The 11,547-nt window shown below is 39.7% G+C and overlaps 1 protein-coding gene across 2 annotated transcripts in view; it reads left to right on the forward strand.

The window, feature by feature from the left end:
- CENPE (centromere protein E) overlaps nucleotides 1–10,380 on the forward strand; it is a 155,892-nt gene extending 145,512 nt beyond the window's left edge. For both annotated transcript variants that reach the window (XM_089680529.1, XM_089680528.1), the window contains one exon: nucleotides 9,925–10,380. In XM_089680529.1, the coding sequence (XP_089536655.1) occupies nucleotides 9,925–10,034 (110 nt within the window). In that variant the 3' untranslated portion in view covers nucleotides 10,035–10,380. The remainder of the gene's footprint in view (nucleotides 1–9,924) is intronic.
- Nucleotides 10,381–11,547: the final 1,167 nt, after the last annotated feature.

Consider the following 11,547-nt stretch of genomic DNA (forward strand, 5'->3'; position numbering starts at 1 on the left):
TTATAACATAGGATGATGGTATTTAGGGAAAGTGTTCTTGTGGAAATAGCACTTTCTTTCAAATATGATGCTAAAGTTGAATATAAGTAGACCATGTACATGTCGTAGGTTAGAAAGAATAGCAATGGTAAAATATAGTGTTGGGAGTACAGCGGGATTTGTATTAGCAGGAAAAGGTCAAAGGGGTATCAGAATGGGGGATACCTATGTGTTCTATATAATAATCTTGGATATTATATGCTACTATTTGCCATTATGCTTGGCTGCTGTTATTTACTGGACTGCATTGTCAGCACACAAAGCTATTCACTAAAGAATTTACAAGCTACTAACATCTGTCCTTGGGTCCTGTCTAAGGATTTTTTTCCCCAGAAAAAATTTAAATATATACTGATGTTTTTATTGACAGATCCAGGTCCACCTCCATCACATATTACCTCTTCAGATACTAACCCTTCTTCAGACTCTTATGTAGAAGCAGGTAACTGTGCTTTGTATATTGTCACTGTTCTTTGTCAAGACCTGACAATCATTTACTGTGTAATGAAGTATTCGGATTTATCTGCAGGTTATTTACATAAACAGATTTTTCACAAATTCAGAAAAATCTGCTATAAAAAATTTGGAGACAGGTTTTCAAACCTATATATGCAAGTTAACCAGTCATAGTAGAGTGTACTTACTGCATCCTGTACATTTCCTTGTTTGCAAAAATAGAATAACTTTTGTTCATGCTAGGAGGTTTAGAAAACATTGTTATGTCATTTTGAAATGTAGAAGTTTTGTAAAGATTCATGAGGATTTCCCTTCAAATTATCCTACACCAGACCACATTAAGTTGAGGTGATCAGCAATACATGAAATGGTTCTGATGGCAAAATTTTATAACTGTTTTAAAAGAGATTTGGCCCCCCATAGATGTACTATTTCTCCTTTTGAACTGTAGTTACAAAAACCTGAAAGCCACCCATCTTTCCTAGGTCAAAGTGAAAGCGGAGTTCCAGACGTTTGTGTTTTATTAAAACATGCACTTACCTGTCCAGGGTCCAGCAATGTACTCGCCTGCACCGTCCCTTCTCTCCATAGTGTCGGCATCTCAGCTGTGGGCACCAAGCTGTGACAGCTTACGGCTTCACAGCCAGGTGCCCTCCGCGCATGCGTGATTCCCACTGTGTATCCTGATTGGTGCGGCAGTCTTCTGGGAGCTGTGAAAGCTGTGTCCATGCATGAAGCCTTATTTGACATAGATTGCTATACGGTAGATAGACTGTAGTGTTAGGTTTTTCTGATCTCAGACTTTTAGGTGTTTGAACCTGATAGCGGTACATACACGTGTAGTGTTCCTTGTTTATATAACATGAAGTCAGGTCTTGACATCAAGAACTTATGCACTTTGGTTCATGTGGTGGTGTGTTTTATAAATGATCATGTTTGCAACACTGTCTGTTGTGCACATTCTAGTGTGTAAGGATGTTCCATGTTCATATTGGCTTTTTATTAAAGTATGCGGGTCTTCTGACTTCTATTAAAATTCTCATTAGATTTATAGGTATTCGTGAAAAAAAAGTTTTTTCAAAATGTTATTGGAACTAATCGTTTTCCTCCACTCACCACTATATTCCATTCAATAATCCCACCAAAAAATACCACAGCCTGCCTTCTAATAGAATGGCTGCATCAATTTATAGCTGCGTACGCACGTATGTAAAAGTCAAAATTCTATGGGTTGATTTTTTTTTTTTTTGGTTTTTTTTTTTTTTTTTTTTTTTTTATTTATTTAGACCTTTTGTGTAGCTATTCATCCAGTGAATCTGCATGTTCGTTCATTCTGTGCATACTAACCAGCTGTTGTGAGAATGGGGCAAAACCGAATGTTTTTAAACTATGATCTCTTCAGTTTGAATGTTCTTTTAATATGGACAGGGTGAGAATAGCTTCATTCATAACAAACATAATGAATTTGACCTCTAGATTGAATTGATGCTTTTGGGAAATAATTATATCTTAATAGGCAAAGAAAATACAATGTAACCATTATTTTGGCATTGGCAAAAAAAGATTTGTAGTAATAGTTACATTTATCTGCTAATTCCTTCCAGCATTCTTTAGAATTGTTACGTTGTATCTCTTCTTTGTAAGATGTATTTGTTACCTGTGATCTTTTCCTTCATCTAACTAGTGACATTGCTGTCCGTTTATGACACAGAGAATAGCTGCGATTCAGAGGATGGCAGCTATTCTCTGGTCATTCACAGTTTATGACGCTCAGGAGATCAGTGGAGAACATGTTCAGCCCTTCACTGGAGATCTGTGTTCTCCCTCCAGATTCTCCAGCCCAGAGCTGGAGAATCAGAGGAACCGAAAACTAAGCAGCAATAATTTATCTCTGTTTAGTAAACTGATCTCTTACTGTAATCTCACAAGATTATATAAAAGCAGCCGTTTTCCAGCGTTTGTAGACCGTTCTCCCTTCGTTTGGAGAACTGATCTACACTGCTTCATAAACGGCATTCACAGGAGAACTGTGTTCTCCGAGAATGCCGGAGAACTGAGCAGCGATCATTTACCGCTGGTTCATAAACGGACACCTAAGTGGTATTATCCTGATGTTCATTATGAATGCACCTCTCTTTACTACTACCTATGATATTTGTAGAATATATGATCAGAAGGGAAAAGCTATGAACATTTTGTGTTTGCCCCATTCTCACTACAGCTTGTTAGTTTATATAAACAAACTGCATGTACATTTGTTTGATGCAAAGTATTGGTATTGAAAAATAACTGGTGTTTGTGGTGAGTTCTCTGTTTGAGACAACTGTATATTAGGTTTTGTGACACTTAGACTTGGATGCAATTTTTGTCACAAAGTACAGTGGATATAAAAAGTCTACACACCCCTGTTAAAATGTCAGGTTTCTGTGATGTAAAAAAATGAGACAAAGATAAATCATTTCAGAACTTTTTCCACCTTTTAATGTGACCTATAAACTGTGCAACTCAGTTGAAAAACAAACTGAAATCTTTTAGGTGGAGGGAAGTAAAAATAAAAAACTAAAATAATATGGTTGCATAAGTGTGCACACCCTTAAACTAATACTTTGTTGAAGCACCTTTAATTCCAGCACTCAGTCTATTTGTGTATGAGTCTATCAGCATGGCACATCTTGACTTGGCAATATTTGCCCACTCTTCCTTGCAAAAACACTCCAAATCTGTCAGATTGCGAGGGCATCTCCTTTCACAGCCCTCTTCAGATCACCACACAGACTTTTGATTGGATTCAGGTCTGTGCTCTGGCTGGGCCATTCCAAAATTGTTGTCTTCTTCTGGTGAAGCCATTCCTTTGTTGATTTGGATGTATGCTTTGGGCCATTGTCATGCTGAAAGATGAAGTTCCTCTTCATGTTCAGCTTTCTAGCAGAAGCCTGAAGGTTTTGTGCCAATATTGACTGGTATTTGGAACTATTCATAATTCCCTCTACCTTGACTAAGGCCCCAGTTCCAGCTGAAGAAGAACAGCTCCAAAGCATGATGATGCCACCACCATGCTTCACTGTGGGTATGGTGTTCTTTTGGTGATGTGAAGTGTTGTTTTTGCGCCAAACATATCTTTTGGAATTATGGCCAAAAAGTTCAACCTTGGTTTCATCAGACTGCAACACAACTTCCCACGTGCTTTTGGGTGACTTCAGATGTGTTTTTGGTTGGATGTTTTTCTTCGTAAGAAAAAGTTTCCATCTTGCCACTCTACCCCATAGCCCAGACATATGAAGAATACGGGAGATAGTTGTCGCATGTTCCACACAGCCAGTACTTGCCAGATATTCCTGTTGCTCCTTTAATGTTGCTGTAGGCCTCTTGGCAGCCTCCCAGAACAGTTTTCTTCTCGTCTTTTCATCAATTTTGGAGGGACATCCATTTCTTGGTAATGTTACTGTTGTGCAATATTTTCTCCACTTGATGACTGTCTTCACTGTGTTCCATGGTATATCTAATACCTTGGAAATTCTTTTGTACCTTTTAACAATGAGATCCCTCAGATGCTTTGGAAGCTCTCTTCGAACCATGGCTTTTGCTGTAGGATACGACTAAGAAAATGTCAGGAAAGACCTACTAGAACAGCTGAACTTTATTTGGGGTTAATCAGAGGCACTTTTAAATGATGGCAGGTGTGTACTGACTCTTATGTAACATGATTTTGAATGTGATTTGCTTAATTCTGAACACAGCTACATCCCCAGTTATAAGAGGGTGTGCACACTTATGCAACCACTTTATTTTAGTTTTTTTATGTTTTCTCTCTCCCCCCCCCTAAAAGATTTCAGTATGTTTTTCAATTGAGTTGTACAGTTTATAGGCCACAGTAAAGTGGGAAAACGTTCTGTAATTATTTCTTTGTCTCATGTTTTTACATCACAGAAACCTGATATTTTAACAGGGATGTATAGACTTTTTATATCCACTGTACATTAAATGCTTATCTGCAAGTGAATATTAATGAAAGAAAAAAAACACTGCAATGTGTTTTTGAATTTGGTAGGAAAATTGTCCAGTTAATTCCTTTAGCATGGCCCCATACTACTTGCACATCATAGCCGTCACCTTCTGGGAATGTTTAATTACTGTCTGTGCTACCCTAGTTCTTCCTATGTAGCTTCAGGGAAGGCATCAAGGGTCATTCTATAGAACAGTGGTTGCCAACCTCAGTCATGCTCAACAGGTCATGTTTTCATGATTTCCTTCATCACCTTGCGCAGATGTTTAAATACTATCAATGGCTTGGTATTTATGACTGCTATTTTATTTAACAAATTCCTAAAACATAGTCTGGGGGTATTTAACCGCTAGCCTACAGGGCACTTATACCCCCTTCCTGCCCAGGCCCATTTCCAGCTTTCAGCGCTGTCGCAATTTGAATGACAATTGCACGGTCATGCAACACTGTACCCATATGAAATTTTTATCCTTCTTTTGTGACAGATAGAGCTTTATTTTGGTGGTATTTAATCACCTCTGGGTTTATATTTTCTTAAACCAAAAACCACTGAAAATTTTGGAAAAAAAAAAGGTTTTTCTTAGTTTTTGTTATAAAATTTTGTAAATAAGTGATTTTTCTCCTTCACTGGTATGCGCTAATGAGACTGCAGTGATGGGCACTGATAGGCTGCACTGATGGGCACTGATGAGGCACTGGTAGGCATCACTGATGGGCACTGAAAGGCAGCACTGATACATGGCACTGGTAGGCATCACTGATGGGCACTGGTAGGCATCACTGATGGGCACTGGTAGGCATCACTGATGGGCACTGGTAGGCATCACTGATGGGCACTGGTAGGCATCACTGACTGGCACTCTTAGGAGGCACTGACTGGCACTCTTAGGAGGCACTGACTGGCACTCTTAGGCGGCACTGACTGGCACTGTTGGGTGACACTGAAAGGCAGCTCAGATGGGAACTATGTGACATTGATGTGCACTGGAAGGCACTGATATGTGGCATTGATGTGGCACTGATGGGCACTGGCACGAGGCATTGATGAGCACTGACACAAGGCACTGATGAACACTGACAGGTGGCGCTGCTGGGGCTACACTGATCATCAGGGCACACTGATCATCAGTGCCCTGATGATCAGTGCACATGTCCCCTCCGAGGAATGCCGATTACCGGCTCTCCTCTCCTCTCGAGCTGTCAGCGTGACAGCTCGAGAGGAGAGAAATGCCGATAACCGGAATTTCCGTTTACATGTGATCAGCTGTGATTGGACACAGCTGATCACATGACCGAACCAACATCTTCGGCTCTTTCTGTGATCGGTGATCCGCTGTGTGCGAGGGACACAGCGCACCGCTGATCGCTGCGCTGCACGCTCCCTGAGACAATGGGAGAACGTCATATGACATCCTCCCAGAACAAGAGAACCACCTTGCATCCATCATATTACTATATGGCGGGTGGGAGGTGGTTAATTAGGCTTCATGTACACAAGCAACGCCTAAACTCGAGTTTAGGAGCCTTTGGCATATTTTTTGCTGAAGCTCCTAAACTCAACTACATTAAAACCTATGTGTCCATGTACACATAGGCTTTTAGCAGAGTTTAGGAGCTGCCGCGTTTAAGTGAGGTTCAACCTCCGTCTCTTGAACACAGAAGAATCACGTACAGGATAGGAACGTTTTGACTGCCGGCCGCGGGAAAATGTAAAACTACTGTTTCCGCGATTTGAGTTTTCCGGCGGTCAGGGTAGGCTTGTGTACATATGGAGCCTTATTGAGGTTGGGAACTACTGCTATAGAGTGTCACTTGAGTGTTACATGTACAGTATTAAATATTTCAGGGAAGAGTTCCTTGAATTGGCTGGTGATCTCTTTAACCATTAGCCGCCCGGCCAATGGCCGTTTGGCGGCTTCAAATGTGTCCCTGCATTCCGGGTGCACGCCATTTGGCGTGCTCCCGCACATGCGCCGTTTGCGCTAATGCAGAGCGGCGCAGCAGTGCGGTCTGTCACCGGCCGTGCACCTCGGACATGGCCGATGACAGATCCGAGTACCGGCTCCCGTTGCTGGTACCATGTGACCTGCTGTGACCAATCACAGCAGGTCACATGACAGTTGTATACAATGGATGGCTTCATTCATGATGCCATCCATTGTATACTAGTGCCTAGCTGTGAATGGTCACAGCTAATCACGTGCACATGTCATGTGATTAGCTGTGACCAAATCACAGCTAAGCACAAAAAAAAAAAAAGCTGAATGAATCGATTTCATTCAGGTAAATGCTTGCTTATAGCAAAGTAATTCTTTGCTATAAGCAAATTGTGTAAAAAAAAAAAAAAAAACTGATCACTTCCCCAAAGTAGTACAATGTTACTATGGGAACATTGTACTACTTTGCTCATAGTGAAATATGAAAAAAAATCTTAAAAAAAATTAAAAAAAAATGTAATAAAAAATTAAATATAATAAAAAAATTAAAAAATATATATATTTTTTTTTTCATACTGTCACCAGTTAGTGTCCCTGTTCACCGCCATGCCAGTTATATGATGATGCTGTACTGCACTGGTGACAGTATGTAAAAAAAAAAAATAGTGAAAATAATTTTTTTCATTTTTTTCATTTTCCGAAAAATTATGACAAAAAAATACAACTTCAAAAAACTCGCCATGCCTCTTATGAAGTACGTCGGACTGTCTACTCTGCAAAAAGGGGTCATTTGGGGATATCTGTACTATTCTGACATTCTTGGACCTCAAGAAATTAGATTGGCCGTCAGTACTTCAGGATTGATCAATAATCAGATCTATACCATAGTTTGTGGACTCTATAACTTTCCTACAAACTAAATAATACATCCTAATTTGGGTTATTTTCACCAAAGACATGTAGTAGAATACATCTCGGCCTAAATTTATGAAGAACAATTATTTATTTGTAAATTTTTATAACAGAAACAAAGAAAAATGTTTTTTTTTCAAAATTTTTGGTCTTTTTTTGTTAATTTAGCAAAAAATAAAAACCCCAGCGGTGATTAAATACCACCAAAAGAAAGCTCTAGTTGTGTGAAGAAAATGATAAAATTTAAGTTTGGGTACAATGTTGTATGACCGCGCAATTGTCATTCAAAGTGTGAGAGCGCTGAAACCTGAAAAATGGCCTGGGCAGGAAGGTGTAAAATTGCACGGTATTGAAACGGTTAAAATCAAACATAAGAACCAATGAGGCGCTGGATTCTGATATTTTTTAGTGAACAGGGAAAAGACCCAGTTTAGCATCCACATTCCTATAATCCAATGAGTGGCAAACAAATTTCCAAAGTTATTTAATAATATTGATTTGTAGCAGAATAAATCCAAAACATTTCAGGGGCCAAACACTCTCCCCTTTCATCAGGGCTTTAAGAATTTTGACTGTGCTTAAATGGATGAGCAGTTTCCAAATAGATCTGCACCGTGATTTACTGCTTGGAACAGTTTCAGGAGGGAAGGTTATGCCAGTGTTAGGTGAGTAGCAAAGCCTTTGCAGCATTCATGTAGTCTGTTTAACCCCTTTGCGCCGTCGTCTCCAGGAACTTTAAGAGGTTTCAGAAGCCAGGAGGTGGGGCGGGGTTTTAGGGTCATGTGGCCACCATGATTTGCTGTCACAGAGGTCACATGATCGGAAAAGGTCACATGATTAGAAAAGGTCCCGATCGCAAGGGGAGGACGGGACCTTTCCGTGAGTCACGGACATATGTGCTGGAAGCACGCAGGGCGCGTGCTGTCAGCACATATGTATTTTCAAATGATACGCAAATATGCGTCCCCTCAGCGCCAAGGCCCAGACACTGAGTGGCTGCATATTTGTGTGTGCTCGGCGTCTAGGGGTTAATCAGTCAATATTCTTAAAACTGGGTTAAAGGATAAGTTTACCTTTTGAAACATGTTACATGTTCCACTCATATTTAGGATGTAACCTGTTCCAGCAGTTGCAGCCTCTTCCACAGTTCCCCCCACCACCACCCCTCCCAGTGACCGCAAGCGGGGGATCTTTTCCCAGTGCCCGCTGTCACTATCTGAAAATCCTGTAAACACTCAGCCCATATGAAGGTACGGGCTGAACGTTGCAGGGCTTGTCTGCAGGAGTCTGGCATTGCACCCCTGATCCACTGATCATGGGTACAATGCTTTCTAGGCTCTGTAGGCAAAAATAATAAATATACATTTTTTTTCCTGCAAAAATATGTGCATTTTATTATTTTTTTTCCCAAAAGGTGAACTTATCCTTTACACTCATGTTTTAAAAAAAAAAAAATGCTGACCGAAAAGACCATATTGGTTATGTGATGCCCGTGCGCATGCACAGGAATGATGTCATCGCAGTCATTCAAGTGGCAGACAGAACTGGGAAGAAGACTGGGAGAAGATGGAAGCACCCGGGACCAGTGAGAGTGCAGCACTGGAGGGCATCATGTGACAGGCAAATCTGGCATGCATGGCACAAACCACCTTGAAGCCCATTTAAAAAAAAAAAAGGAAAAACAGAATGTAATTTCACTTTAAGTCCTGATGAAGAAAGAATGTGTTTGGCCCCCAAAATGCATTGGCTGTATTCAGTTTTTTCATTAAATTACCTTGAATGCTTTTTTGCAGTTCTCATTGGGTTATATGTATGTGATCTTTATAACTTGACTGCTTCCATTCTCTAAACATTTTATTGTGAGGTCCTTTTGTGGTGTGGCACCAAACGGCAGAAACATATGAATTACAATGAGTGAATATAAAGGGAATGATGGTCCCTTAACTGACTAGAGAGCATCCATATAGTAAAATGTAGGCTTTTTATAGCACCTCGGTGAAGAGCTCAGGTCGCCATCCTGCTGTTTACAATTCTCCTCAGAAGTGACCAATAAAATCCAAGGAGTCTTGCTCATGTTGAGCCATTTAATCATTGCTTTACAATTCAAAATGCCCAGTAAGAAAATAATTTGGATTGGGACTTTTCAGGCATTGCAACTAGATGATTATGTAGTTGTAATGCCTGGAAGGTCACAATCCAAATTGTTTTCTTATTGGACATTAGAACTTGGAGATGTTGGCATTCATCGAAGGGCTGAAAACACTGATTGATTCTTGTATACGATTCAAAATGTCACTTACTAGTGTGGCTAGGGGTGAAATCTGCAGCTACCTGTCTTTAGAAAACCCTTAAACTGTCAAAAACGTTTTCATTTTTCTCATGCTAAACCAAGCCCATATTAGCAGTCAAAAAATAAACTGTATCCTGTGTAGGGCAGTATGGTGGACTTTACTGTTTTAAAAGCCTCTAATTCCCAGTTCAGTTATTTGGTCCCTAGAGTATGCATCATCTTGAGTATTGCATTGAGCTGCCATAAGACGCAAAAAAAATTTTCTCATTTTATCTCTGTTTTTCTAGATGCAGATTCAGATTTAAACAATGGAGTTACTACTGAAACAAATGAAGTTAACAACTGGTGGGATCGAGCAGACAAGAACAAGAATGGCAATGAATGTAAATCGTCTTAAGTGACTTCACAACTGTTACTGCAAATAGCATTGAGCAGTGATCACTACAGTGTTGCCTGCACAAAAATTAGATGTGCCTCTTGAAATTCTAGAAAATAAAAGTTTTCATAAAAATAACTACTGGTATCTGAAATACTCACATTATTAATTTTATTAAGTTTATGCTAAACACCAGTCAGGGTTGGGGATAGATTGATTAGAAAATGTTTTTGAGTTTTATTAATGAAATGTGATAGTGAGCATGTCACATTCCTTAAATGTGTTTTTATGTATGTTTATTGTCCTTTGTCTGTTCTGGTATACTTGTCATCCCGGTCTTAATAAAGTGCAATATTTCTTTTTCTTATTTTGTCTTTTGTTTGCCTGGATATGACAAAAATACCTGGAATGTACCAGTAAAACTTGTTGCTGCTAGGGAAGGTTGGGATGATAGGAACTGTGATTGGTTTTGCCATATTGAAAGCTTTAGAATATTTTGGAAGGTTGTTTCACCATGGCGGCCATATAGTGGTTATTTCTTAATTGTACGTTACAAGATGCAGGATCTTTAATCTTTACTATTGAGTTATATGCAGCTACCTTTTAGGTGATTATATGAGGGGAAAAAAGCTTTCACAATAAAACTTGGAAGCTGACTGGTTATTACAATGCACAGCTTCACTAGATTCTGTGTGCATCAGTTTTAGTAAATCACACCCACAACGACTAGGATGCAAGGCCTTCCTTAGGCTAGACAGAACTTAAATAGTAGAACAACACATTTCTCAATAGTATCTATGCTGTCCTAGTAACAGCAGAGAGCTAGCTAACAAAACTGACAGAATCAGCGTTGTGTTTCATTCCAAAACTGAATTTACTTCTGTGAATAGTTCTGTAAAACTACATTACAATCACATTAACTGAAGTTACAATATGCTTGTATATTTGTCTTTACAAATGTATACAATGAACACATTTATACAAACAGCTACCTACAGATCATATTAAATACACTATATTTCAAAAAGTATTGAGACATTCCTCCAAATCATTGGATTCAGGTGTTCCAATCACCTCCAAGGGCTCAGGTGTATAAAATCAAGCACCTAGGCATGCAGACTGCTTCTACACACATTTGTAAAATAATGGGTCTCTCTCAGGAGGTCAGTGAATTCAAGTGTGATACCGTGATAGGTTCCCACCTGTGCAATAAGTCCATCCGTGAAATTTACTTGCTACTAAATATTCCATAGTCAACTGTTAGTGGTATTATAACAGAGAAGCAACTGGGAACAACAGAAACTCAGCCACAAAGTGGTAGGCCACGTAAAATGACAGAGCGGGGTCAGCGCATGCTGAAGCACACAGTTCCCATTGAAGGGTATACAGTAATTTCCAAAATCCTGGAGCTTTGAGCAGCCTGGGTGAGTCCAAAAGATCTAGCCGCAATGTTGAGGCAAAAAGCTGTTATGCTGCACATGGATAACAAAGCAGCGGTGTCTTATGTCCACAATCAAGGAAGCTCATAGAGCAA

Source organism: Staurois parvus, unplaced genomic scaffold (assembly GCF_062004578.1).
Source record: "Staurois parvus isolate SC_StPar_1 unplaced genomic scaffold, SC_StPar_1.0 ptg000244l, whole genome shotgun sequence".
In the NCBI taxonomy this organism is placed as follows: domain Eukaryota; kingdom Metazoa; phylum Chordata; class Amphibia; order Anura; family Ranidae; genus Staurois; species Staurois parvus.